Source organism: Humulus lupulus, chromosome 7, assembly GCF_963169125.1.
Source record: "Humulus lupulus chromosome 7, drHumLupu1.1, whole genome shotgun sequence".
In the NCBI taxonomy this organism is placed as follows: domain Eukaryota; kingdom Viridiplantae; phylum Streptophyta; class Magnoliopsida; order Rosales; family Cannabaceae; genus Humulus; species Humulus lupulus.
In genome coordinates, this window is record NC_084799.1 from 12,932,515 (window position 1) to 12,945,982 (window position 13,468).

The 13,468-nt window shown below is 31.3% G+C and overlaps 1 protein-coding gene and 1 long non-coding RNA gene across 2 annotated transcripts; one reads left to right on the forward strand and one right to left on the reverse strand.

The window, feature by feature from the left end:
- Positions 1 to 2,903: 2,903 nt before the first annotated feature.
- LOC133789467 (uncharacterized protein At2g34160) lies at positions 2,904 to 4,972 on the reverse strand. The gene is made up of 5 exons (XM_062227319.1): positions 4,730 to 4,972; positions 3,833 to 3,881; positions 3,676 to 3,738; positions 3,501 to 3,565; positions 2,904 to 3,398 (listed from the first exon to the last, which is right to left on the reverse strand). The coding sequence occupies exons 1-5, from the start codon at positions 4,838 to 4,840 to the stop codon at positions 3,249 to 3,251; spliced, it is 438 nt and encodes a 145-aa protein (XP_062083303.1). The 5' UTR covers positions 4,841 to 4,972; the 3' UTR covers positions 2,904 to 3,248.
- Positions 4,973 to 5,362: 390 nt separating this feature from the next.
- On the forward strand, positions 5,363 to 6,358 carry LOC133789468 (uncharacterized). Its single transcript, XR_009873564.1, has 2 exons — positions 5,363 to 5,678; positions 5,935 to 6,358. It is a non-coding gene; the product is annotated as an uncharacterized LOC133789468 (long non-coding RNA).
- The last annotated feature ends 7,110 nt before the right edge of the window (positions 6,359 to 13,468 follow it).

Here is a 13,468-nt window from a genome sequence, read left to right on the forward strand (position 1 = left end):
TCAGAACGTTTGGTTGTGCAGCATATGCACATAATGTTGAAGACAAACTGAGTAAGAGATCTGTTAAATGTGTTTTAATGGGATATCAAGTTGGTGTCAAGGGCTATAGATTATTATCTACTGAAACTAACAAAATAATAGTTAGTAGAGATGTAATTTTTAATGAACTTGATTTTCCATTTAAAAGGAATGAGAAAGGTATTGTTTTTTATGTTTCAGGTAACAGATTACCAAGCAAAACTGGAGTTCAAATCGAGGTGGAACCAGCACATACTGAGTTGGATGAACAAGACCATTTTGAACCTGAGATTGAAACTGAAGCACAAGATGAAGACCTAAGTGACTACCAACTTGCTAGAGACAGGTCCAAAAGAGATATGAGAGCACCAATGAGATATAGTGAAGCTGATATCATTGCCTACCCACTGTCTATTGCTGAAGGATCAACAGAAAAAGAGCCAAGAAACTACTCTGAAGCAATTAACAGCAGAGATTCTCATAAATGGAAGCAAGCCATGATGGAGGAACTGAATTCACTAAAGGAGAATAATACCTGTGAGTTAGTGCTTAAGCCTGAAAGACAGAAAATCATAGGCTGCAATTGGATATTTAGAATCAAAGATGGAATTATTGAGCAAGAGCCAAAGAAGTACAAAGCTAGACTCGTAGCAAAGGGCTTTACACAAGTTGAAGGGATAGATTACTCAGAAATATTTTCACCAGTAGTAAAGATGAAGACAATTCGAATGATGCTAGCATTAGCCATTCAGTTTGACTGGGATATAGAGCAAATGGATGTAAAAACTGCTTTTCTCAATGGGCAACTTGAAGAGACTATCTACATGAGTCAACCTGAGGGATTCAAGGTGGAATCTAAGAGAGGAGAACTTGTATGCTTACTTAAAAGATCACTATATGGGCTTAAACAATCTCCAAGGTAGTGGTATAAAAGATTCAATTCAGTTGTGACTAAAGTTGGGTTAACAAGATCTAAGTATGATACTTGCTTATATTTTACAAATTTGGATACTGACTTTGTTACTTTTCTGCTCATATATGTGGACGACATGCTAATAATGGGCAAAGACAAACTTCAAACAGAAAAGTTGAAGAATGTTCTAAAGGGAGAATTCGAAATGAAGGATCTCGGACCTGCCAAAAGAATTCTAGGTATCAACATCCTTAGAGACAGAAAAAGACAGAAACTTGCACTTTCTCAAGCTGGTTATTTGGAGAAAGTGATTAACAAGTTTCATCTAACAGATTCTAAAGAGGTAAATGTACCTCTAGCTGGACATTTTGTGTTGTGTTCAGATCAGTCACCACAAACCAAGGAAGAAGAAAAGAAAATGGAAAAGGTCCCTTATGCAGGGGCAATTGGAAGTGTGATGTACGCTATGATCAGCACTAGGCTTGATATTGCATATGCAGTGAGTGTTTTAAGTAAATACATGTCCAACCCTGGAGAAGAACACTGGAAAGGAGTGAAGTGGCTACTGAGATACTTAAAAGCTACAACCAGACTTGGATTGAGATTTAACAAGACAGGAACAAAGATACAACTTGAAGGGTATGTTGATGCTGATTATGCATCAAACAGAGATACCAGAAAATCTATTACCAGCTACTGTTTCCAACTTAATGGCTGCTGCATTAGTTGGAAAGTTCAGTTGCAACAAGTGGTGGCACTGTCAACAACAGAAACTGAATTCATGGCCACTACTGAAGCTTTCAAGGAGGCAGTCTGGATTAAAGGAATATTGAATGAGATTCAAATGATGACAGGAAAGGTAACTGTGTTTTCAGACAATCAATCAGCCATTCATCTCTGCAGAAATCCAGTTTACCATGAGAGATCCAAACATATTGATATCAAATTGTTTTGGATCAAAGATAAGATTGAGGAAGGAGAAGTAGAGCTTGAAAAGGTACCAAGTGAAGAGAACCCTGCTGATGCAGGTACCAAAGTTCTTTCAGTCAGTAAGTTCCAACACTGCTTGGAACTTCTGAACATTGCCTCCATCTAAAGATAGCTGGTTCACTCCCCTGAATGTTGCAAGACATGTTTTCTATGGATTAAGGTGGAATTTGTGGGAATTGTAATCCACAGAATAGATTATTAACAAATTGACAGTTAAAGTTGTTATGTTGACTGTTATATTCGATTAGATTAGTTTATGTGCACCAAGGTTATTTTAGTCTTTTCTTTTCAGCTGTAATTTTTTCTATTTAAAGCCTTGTAATCTCTTGTAATTTGATACAGAATAATTCATACTGAATTAGAGAGAAAGAGTGTTCAGAGAGAAGAGAAAGAGTGTTAGGAAGTTTGGGAAATCTGAATCCAAGATCAGTGTTCTTGGAAGAAAACTCAAGCTGAGTTTTAGAAGGGATTTCACCTAGATTCTTGGTGGTGCACTAAACTGATCTTCAGCATTGTAATCAAGTGATTAATAGAGAAAACAACTCAGGGGAGTAACAGGAAGTAGGTCCTTTGTTTGGCCGAACCTGCATAAATTTTTTGTGTTCTTTATTTTTCAGTTTTATCCTTTTAAAATCTGGTTTATTGCTTGAATTGGTTTGATCAAATTAACTTGTTTATCTTGTGAATGTGTTGAGTTCTGTGTTGTAAAGATACAACAAGTTATTTGTTTCTAAAAGTACTAAAAGCTCATATTCAATAATTCATTAAAATTGGAAATTTCTCTATTTTATCTTTTATCTTAACCAAAAATATAAATAAATAAATAACAAACCAATCAAAATTCTAGAAACATGAAAATAAGTTTCAAACAACAATTTTTCAAATCAAATGTCAGAGATTGAAAATTACATTATGCTATTGGTTGTTGAAAGCAGCGATGATGATAAGATAGAAAGCAGAAAGCTAAGCTAAGCCGTCACAATTCAGTAAAATTCAATATTAAAGGGAAAGAAGAGAAAAGCAAAATACATTTCGTACATGTTCGGTAATACAAAATCCAGAATGGAACAGTATGATCCCAGAGAAAACCTTTACAACACTCTCACGAAAGATGAGACAAGAGAGAGAGAGAGAGATAGTAAGTACAGCAAAGAATGTGCAATTGGAGATGCCACTCATTTGAAGTTGTTATATTCTCTACTCACCTAACTATTTCAACCTCTTTAGTTAGGCAGAGAGTAACAACAAAGAATGATGAAAAATGTTAAAACTACCCAAAACAAAAAAACAACAAAAGGATCGAAAAGGCCTCTCTCCACAATTTCCTCTATTTATTTTCATCATTAGTCAGCTCTGGCTTTGGCTCGGACTCCTGCACCGGCTTTGGCTCAGCCTCTAGCTCTGGTTCAACAATCGCAGTGGCAGCAGCAGCCACAAGAGAATCAAAATTCTCTGACTTACCGAGCACAATCTCAATCTAACAGTAAATGGAAGAATATATCAAATATAGAGCATGAACTTGATTTAAAGAAGAGATACATAAAACTGATATTAAGATATTATTTCATCTTCAACCCACCTTGGCTTTCTGGACCAGGCGTCCTTTACTCTCATCTTTCATGCCAACAGTGGAAGTTGAAACTTCTGTTCAATCTCATCATAAAAAGTAATAAATATTCAATCAGTAATCTATATAAAAAATATATATTATTAAGGGATATATATAAATGGCATCGCAGAAACAAGTTCATTACTCTTTTCAGTTGCCAGTCCATTGTTCTTCAAAATTTCAGCAATTGTTACAACAGTTGTTATCGCTGCAATGGAATCAAAATCAAAAGCTTTAACAGGCATTTTAATGATAATTGATAGCATATAGCTTGAATGAGAAACGGTTCGATTGAAATGTACCCATTCCGAGAGCAGAAAGCTCAACCTCATTGTGTTGCTGTATGTACCTCTGCATCAAAAAATAAGCAATTTAATCACAAATCCTTATCTGCAGTATGAAGCATCAAATCTTGGAAAATGACAAGCTAGTTTTCAATTTATTCAAACGAAGGCTAAGACCAGTTATTCTTTTGATCATTGATGAAAACAACTAATATTATCTCGATTAAGCAAAAAAAGAAACTTCAAGAAATTTTCCTTACGCTAGAAGATTCCCTGAAATCATCTACGGGATCAAACATACATCGAAGATTTAAATCTTTAATTTTTAAGCCAAAAAGGTGAAAGCATAGAATTGAGATCAATAACTTCTGTTCGATCAGAAGGTTCACATCCATAAAGAATCCAGGAATAAGAATAGCACCATTTCTTTCTTTCTTTAGTTGTAACTTATAGATTCTTGCAATTAGAAATAAGAATCATCCCATGCATTTTCATTATTTGAATAGAAATCATTGTCAAGAAAACGAAAGACTCATACACACATACTGAAAATCATAATATTCTTTCATTTCTGAGATGCAATAAGCGAATGAATTAGATCACTATCTCTGTAAAGTACGGATTACATCAACAAACTATACAGGCATTACCGAAAGAGAGTTTAAAGCCATATCTATTTCAATTTCGACAAATCAAAGAACCAATATCCATGGATTTCAAAGAATTCAGATACGAAATAAAAGATTTCTAGCAAATCAAGAGCTCGATTTAATCGAACTTCATAAACAAACAGCCATTGCCACCAAAACACGTTCGACAAAACAAAACAGTCAAGACTCGAATGAATAATGAAAAACAAAGCCATTACCAAACAAGAAAATGAAAATTCGAAGATGAAGGAAACTTAGATTATACCTTAGCGAGATTGACATAGAAGAAGAGAGGTTTCTTGGTGTTCGAAACCTGGATTCTGTTCTTCTTCTGAGCCTCGATTGGTTGAGGAGGAGGTACTGCAACAGTCGCCATTCTTCTATTTCTTTTCTCTCGGAAAACAAAAAAAAATTCCGTCACTTTCTCGGGAATTTTCTCAGGATCTGCTTTGAAAGGAGGGAGCGAGAGGGTGGGGCGGGAAAGTTGAAAGCGTTTGGTTTGAGGGAAAGTAGGGGAATCTGTTAAGGGGTTTATATAGAGAGGGACCCATAAGGACCGACAGCTGGCGGGTTTCGCGGTGCGGAGTGGACGCGGTCACTGGTCTGTTCGTTTGGCAGTTAGGAATAGATGTGGCCGTTATGACTCTCTCTCTCTCCTCTCTTGCTTGCATTTACTCACCTCCATTCCATAATGGGCCTGATGGGCCGTCTGCACCATTTCAGCCCAGCAATTTTGAAGGATTGTGTTTTTCTACACTTCATTCAAAATGGTAGAAATTAGATTGGGTGCCTAATTTTAGAAAATGATATCTATTTTTAACCACGTTTTAATTTTTTTATATTTGTACCCACTTTTTGAATCAGTATTCCCATGATACCCTTTTAGAGTTATTCCGAGTATTTTCCCATTCTTCTCACGATTCCCCTCACCTTCTCTCTATTTCGACCTTTGAGCTTCCCCTGTCTATGGCGAGCTTCCCCATCAGCACCTTCGAGCTTCCCCTATCTGCGGCGAGCTTCCCCATCACCACCTTCCTGCTTCCCGTCTCTCCGGCGCCGGCTATTATTCGACAACCGCGATTGTGACGACGGCTCAATCGATGGAACCGACCTCCTATTGAAGCAGACCTCCGATTTCTTTTTCTTCCCTAAGGATGGAGTTGACCTCTGATTTCCAATATAGCTATTTTAGAAGCTTGCTTTCTTATAGTAAGGTATGTAAAAGAATTTTGTTTAATATTTTTGCACTCCATTTGTTTGATGAAAGTCCTCATTAAACGTCGAATTGTTTATTTTCTTATATAGTGTTCTCATTGTTTGTTTTATTTTGATGAAAGTACTTTTTTTCTTTTACAAAACTTTAAATGGTTGTACAATTTTCAAATTAGTTGTAGCTTTTGATAGTCATTTAAATTGAAATAGTTTTGCTTGAAAATGCATAAGAATGAATTCCATCTTTATTGCTTGTAGCTCTACCGAGAGTGCCTTCGCAGAGCTAAGTATATTGGTCACAGGGTAATTTTTTTCTTCAAAATTGATTTATTTATTGGTCACAGGGTGTTTGCCACATCAACTCCAAAGAATTTTGATGTCTTTTATCCTTACTTACATCTGTTGTTTCCACTTTCATATCTCCATGACTTTCCTAAATCAATGAAAGCCAATTCCTTAGACCAAAGTTATGTATAATATGTTATAAGAAAATGTTTAGTTATCACCCATATTAGAGAGAAAGAGAGAAATCAGGCTCTCCTAGATCTACATATAATCTTCTTAATCTCAATAGACAGACCAAATTGGTTATAAAATCTGGTATGCAAATGAGACCCTTATAGTTTAATGAATAATACCTTCTACATACTCTAAGGCCCGTAGAGGAGAGGTTGTATATTGATTTATATATGTGTTTAATTTTGTATTAAATATGCTTGGTATCATTTGTTAATGATCTATCACTAGTTTATTAATTATTCATTCATGGAATACTAGGAAAATGCAGAACAATGATATTGACTATATATCTTTTATATATTTGAAATTAGCTAATTTATACTTTCCTTATAGAAAAACTAAGCATTAAACTTGTGGTTTAAACTAGTTCACTGATCTAGTGATCTAAACTAATTGATTTTTTTCATTATTGAAAAAAAAAATGGAGAAAGGGTCCTAGTTAAATTGCTGTAAAAGTAACTACTTTGAAGTAAGATATGATTGATTGGAGTTTTGAGATATGTGCATCAGATTAGCTTAACAATGCAGATGTTTACTAGTATTAGTAAGATTGTTAAGTATTTGAGGCTGAGCTCTTTCTGATTTTTTTTTTTATATTAATGTCCTTTTAATCTGAGTTAACATTGGGTCCTTACATTTGTCAATTTTAATTATAAATTGATATATGTTTCTTCTTTTTAATTGTAATTGTATAGTCCTTACCTTTGGATTGCTGGACATGTAGAATAAGCAAGTAAGAAAAAGTTAAAGTGACCATCGAATTAAAAATTTATTTGTACTAGTAATATGGTAAAAGAAATAAGGTGGTACCTTAAGACTAGATTCTTCATTATTATTGTTATTTGAAGAATTCCCAGCCTTTTTTCTTTTCTTAGTAGTCCTTAGAGCTGACAGGTTATCATTGACATCAGCAGCCTCAGACTTCACAATAGACTGCTTTTGTAGGTTTTCCTTGGGCTGGCGAGGACCTTCAGTTTCCTTGTTTGCAAACACATGTTCTGAAGTAACAACACTCTCTTTATTTTCCTTTGCAGCAAGCCCAAACTTTGTTGAGTTCCCCTGATCTTTCTCTTTTTAACAGCCAATATCCTCAAGAACCTTTTTCAATTTGAGATTTACAGATTCTGGAAGCTTCTCTTCGACCTGTGAACCGTCTAATTCTGATCTAATATCTAACAGGGACTTGGTATCAACTTCCTGATTCAATGTACTCATTTATCTCTTTCCACGACCCCTTTGATAGGAGCCTATATTTTCTCTTATGTTCTCATCAAGTTTAGGTGCCAGCTCTTTCACATTATCAGTTGTTGTTGAAGTTCTTTCCTTTGAAACTGAATTTTTAGAAGGTAAACTTTCGGTACTCTTTTGATCATCAGTGTTTCTAAGACGAGATGACCTTAAAAGTTTCTTTCCACTAGACATCCAAGAATTATTATAGTCTTCCTTTGATTTCATTAATGAATTTGGTTTCCGTCCACGCTTTTTAGTAGCAGAATATGGCTCACTTTCAAATTTTTCTACCATAGTAGATTTCATTAAAGAATCAGTTTCTGTTTTCTCTTTCGTTAAAGTATTTATTGAATTTTCTCTTTCCAGTGGGGCATCATCTACATCCATCAAAGAATTTAACTTCTAGCCTCTCTTTTTGGGAGCATTGTCTGGATCACTTCCAGTTTTGTCTGCCTTGTCTGGAAAGGAAAATTTTCCTTTAGCAGTATCTCTTGACTCAGTTCTTCTGGGGTGATCTTCTTTTGGATTCTTCAAAGAATTTTGCATCTGACCTTTGCTTTTAAGAGCAGAGTCTAGCTCACTTTCATGTTTCTCTGTCTTAATTAAGATTGAACTGCTAGGTTCAGCATTACCTCTTGAATCAGCTCCTTTGGAATTGTTTTTCACAACATTCTTCACAGACTTTGGTTTCTGAACTCTCTTTTCTCGAATAGATCCTTGTTCAGAAACATCTTTTGAATCAACTCATTTAGGATGCTTAATACGTTGTAATTTTTTAAAAGAATTGTTCTTTTTATTTTTTGGAAAAGGCATTGGTGTGAATAAAATACCTTCTCTTTGATGGCCATCATTTCCTATACAAACAGCATCTTGTACAAGACCATTCTTCCCCTGCTGCAAACAAAAATAAAATTTGTTACAAAAGATTTCAGTCAAAAAAGAAAACAGTGATGATAAGGCAATTAGCAGTTCTATACTAAATCTTGCAGCAGCCAAGTGTATAGAATTAATTCTATGACAAACAAATATGACATGATGTATTTAATAGTTCCCTCCATTTCAAAGATCGTTTATGTGTGATGTTTATACATATCACATATTTGGCATGCCAAACAAATTTGGCATGCTTTCTTATGATGATTTCAAGGTTATAATTTAAATATAGTAATTTGATTTTAAATATGGAATTATTTGTTTTGGTTTGATTATGTGAGGCATACACATGATATATGTAATGACCCATATTTTTAAGACTCGATAATACGGAAATATAAATGTTTTCATTTAACCAAATGTCTCAAAAACCCGCATATAAAAAAAAAATTAAAAGTCGTATGGACATACTTAACATTTAACACAAACATATTTTATAAAGAGTAGAGTAAGCCTAGTTTATGAAAATAACACAACATTTCAAAAAATAAACGGCTTCCCAAAATGTCAGTCCACATGTACATACGCAAGGTAGACTCCAGCGCTCACTGGTCTACCTTGCCCTTGTTCTTACCTACAACAGGAAAAAACTAGGTAAGCGAAAACACTTAGTAAGTTCAACTATAAAACAAGAGCATGCAGGGAATTAGGGTTCCGGATCCATCCGGACCCTACACAATCAATTTCAAGAACGCAAAAGCGTCCTGGCAAACTTATGGTCATGTCTGATAACCAATGACAAAATTATTTCATATAAACAGATTAACCAATGGCATCAAAATTTAAAACACAAGGTCTAAGTTTTAATCATTTAGGCTTAAATCATAAACATACTCCCTTTAATCTATGTAATGTAATGTGGGAGTTATATCCAAAATCTTTATACTTTTAAACCAAAATGCATCAAATTTTGAACCACAATGCTAAATGGCATCAAATTTTGAACCACAAGGAAAAATGGGATCAAATTTAAATCACAATTTATAATTTTTTACCCATTAAGTTTTATTTAAAATCCAAGTCTCTTTAAACCACAATGTTTTAAATTTAAACCACTAATCTTTAAATTTAAACCACAAGGCTTAAAATGTAAACCACTTGCCTTAAAATTTAAACTGCAAGCCTTAAATGACTTAAATTATGAACCACTAAACTTAAATGACATCAAAATTTAATCCACAAGATTTAAGTTTTAATCCTTTAGGCTTAAATCATAAACATATTCTCTTTAATCTATATAATGTAATGAGTGAGTCTAATCCAAAATCTTTATAAATTTAAACCAAATGGCATCAAATTTTGAATCACAAGGCTAAATGGCATCAAATTTAAACCACAATTTATAAATTTTTATCCATAAATCTATAAATATAAATCAAACCCATTTAAACCACAATATTTTAAATTTAAACCAATAAGCTATAAATTTATACCACTAAGCTTTAAATTTAAACCACAAGGCTTAAAATTTAAACCATTTGCCTTAAAATTTAAACTGCAAGCCTTAAATGACTTAAACTATGAACCACTAAACTTAAATGGCATCAAAACTTAATCCACAAGGTTTAAGTTTTAATCATTTACGCATAAATCATAAAGATACTCTATTTAATCTATATAATGTAATGTGTGAGTCTAATAAAAAATCTTTATAATTTTAAACCAAATGGCATCAAATTTTGAACCACAAGCCTAAATTGCATCAAATTTAAACTACAATTTATAATTTTTTATCCATTAAGCTTTAAATATAAATCAAGATCATTTAAACCACTAAGCTTTAAATTTAAACAACAAGACTTAAAATTTAAATCACTTGCCTTAAAATTTAAACCGCAAGCCTTAAATGACTTAAATTATGAACCACTAAACTTAAATGACATCAAAATTTAAACCACAAACTCTAAGTTTTAATCCTTTAGGCTTAAATCATAAACATACTCTCTTTAATCTATATAATGTAATGTGTGAGTCTAATCCAAAATCTTTATAATTATAAACCAAAATGCATCAAATTTTGAAGCACAAGGCTTAAATGACATCAAATTTAAACCATGATTTATAAATTTTTATCCATTTAAGCTTAAATTATAAATCAAGTATCTTTAAACCCCTAGGTTTGAAATTTAAACCACTAAGCTTTAAATTTAAACCACATGGCTTAAAATTTAAACCGCAAGCCTTAAATGGCTTAAATATAAACCACTAAACTTAAATGGCATCAAAATTTATTCCACAAAGTTTAAGATTTAATCCTTTAGGCTTAAATCATAAACATACTCTCTTTTATTCTATATAATGTAATGTGTGAATCTAATAAAAAATCTTTATAATTTTAAACCAAATGACTTAAAATTTAAACCATTATTTATAAATTTGAACCACAAGGCTTAATTGACATCAAATTTAAACCACAAATTATAAATTTTTATCCATTTAAGCTTAAATTATAAATCAAGTATCTTTAAATCCATAGGTCTAAAATTTAAACCACTTGCCTTAAAATTTAAACCGCAAACTTTAAATGGCCTAAAATATGAACCACTAAACTTAAATGGCATCAAAATTTAATCCACAAGGTTTAAATTTTAATCATTTAGGCTTAAATCATAAACATACTCTATTCTAATCTATATAATGTTATGTGTGAATCTAATACAAAATATTTATAACTTTAAATCAAATAACTTAAAATTTAAATCACTATTTATAAATTTGAACCACAAGACTTAAATAGCATCAAATTTAAACCACAATCTATAAATTTTTATCCGTTTAAGCTTAAATCATAAATAAAGTATCTTTAAACCACTAAGTTTTAAATTTAAACCACTAAGCTTAAAATTTAGACCACTTGCCATAAAATTTAAACCGCAAGCCTTAAATGGCCTAAAATATGAACCACTAAACTTAAATGACATCAAAATTTAATCCACAAGGTTTAAAATTTAATCATTTAGGCTTAAATCATAAACATACTTTATTCTAATCTATATAATGTTATGTGTGAATCTAATACAAAATATTTATAACTTTAAACCAAATAACTTAAAATTTAAATCACTATTTATAAATTTGAACTACAAGGCTTAAATGGCATCAAATTTAAACCACAATCTATAAATTTTCATGCATTTAAGCTTAAATTATAAATCAAGAGTCTTTAAACCCTTAGGTTTGAAATTTAAACCACTAAGCTTTAAATTTAAACAACAAGGCTTAAAATTTAAACCACTTGCCTTAAAATTTAATCCGCAAGCCTTAAATGGCTTAAAATATGAACCACTAAACTTAAATGGCATCAAAATTTAATCCACAAGGTTTAAGTTTTAATCATTTAGGCCAAAATCATAAACATACTCTCTTTTAATCTATATAATGTTATGTGTGAATCTAATACAAATTTTTTATAATTTTAAACCAAATAACTTAAATTTTAAATCACTATTTATAAATTTGAACCACAAGGCTTAAATGGCATCAAATTTAAACTACAATTTATAATTTGTTATCCATTTAAGCTTAAATTATAAATCAAGTATCTTTAAACCCCTAGGTTTGAAATTTAAACCACTAAGCTTTAAATTTAAATCACAAGGCTTAAAATTTAAATCACTTTCCTTAAAATTTAAACCACAAGCCTTAAATGGCTTAAAATATGAACCACTAAACTTAAATGGCATCCAAATTTATTCCACAAGGTTTAAGAGGCTTAAATCATAAACATACTCTCTTTTATTCTATATAATATAATGTGTGAATCTAAAACAAAATCTTTATAATTTTAAACCAAATGACTTAAAATTTAAACCACTATTTATAAATTTGAGCCACAAGGCTTAATTGACATCAAATTTAAAACACAAATTATAATTTTTTATCCATTTAAGCTTAAATTATAAATCAAGTTTCTTTAAACCCCTAGGTCTGAAATTTAAACCACTAAGCTTAAAATTTAAACCAATTGCCTTAAAATTTAAACCGAAAGCCTTAAATGGCCTAAAATATGAACCACTAAACTTAAATGGCATCAAAATTTAATCCGCATGGTTTAAGATTTAATCATTTAGGCTTAAATCATAAACATACTATATTCTAATCTATATAATGTTATGTGTTAATCTAATACAAAATATTTATAACTTTAAACCAAATAACTTAAAATTTAAATCCCTATTTATCAATTTGAATCACAAGGCTTACATGACATCAAATTTAAACCACAATCTATAAATTTTTATCCATTTAAGCTTAAGTTATAAATCAAGTATCTTTAAACCCCTAGGTTTGAAATTTAAACCACTATGCTTTAAATTTAAACCACAAGGCTTAAAATTTAAACTGCAAGCCTTAAATAGCTTAAAATATGAACCACTAAACTTAAATGACATTAAAATTTATTCCACAAGATTTAAGTTTTAATCCTTTAGGCTTAGATCATAAACATACTCTCTTTTAATCTATATAATGTTATATGTGAATCTAATACAAAATATTTATAATTTTAAACCAAATAACTTAAAATTTAAATGACTATTTATAATTTTGAATCACAAGGCTTAAATGGCATCAAATTTAAACCACAATTTATAAATTTTCATCCATTAAAGCTTAAATTATAAATCAAGTATCTTTAAACCCCTAGGTTTGAAATTTAAAACACTAAGCCACTTGCCTTAAAATTTAAACCGCAAACCTTAAATGACTTAAAATATGAACCACTAAACTTAAATGACATCAAAATTTAATCCACAAGATTTAAGTTTTAATCCTTTAGGCTTAGATCATAATTATACTCTCTTTTAATCTATATAATGTTATGTGTGAATCTAATACAAAATATTTATAATTTTACACCAAATGGCTAAAAATTAATCCACTATTTATAAATACCACAAGGCTTAAATGACATCAAATTTAAACCACAATTTACAAATTTTTATCCATTTAAGCGTAAATTATAAATCAAGTATCTTTAAACCCCTAAGATTAAACTTTAAACCACTAAGCTTTAAATTTAAACCATAAGGCTTAAAATTTAAACCATTAGCCTTAAAATTTAAACCGCAAGCATTAAATGGCTTAAAATATGAACCACTAAACTTAAATA

Bases quoted from the DNA above. Each gene is read 5' to 3' on its own strand.
- LOC133789467 (XM_062227319.1), bottom strand. From the start codon at position 4,840: ATGGCGACTGTTGCAGTACCTCCTCCTCAACCAATCGAGGCTCAGAAG. The intron at 3,882-4,729 runs GTATAATCTAAG...TTTTTGATGCAG, and splicing joins TCTATGTCAATCTCGCTAAG to AGGTACATACAGCAACACAA. The intron at 3,566-3,675 runs GTAATGAACTTG...GAGATTGAACAG, and splicing joins TGGACTGGCAACTGAAAAGA to AAGTTTCAACTTCCACTGTT.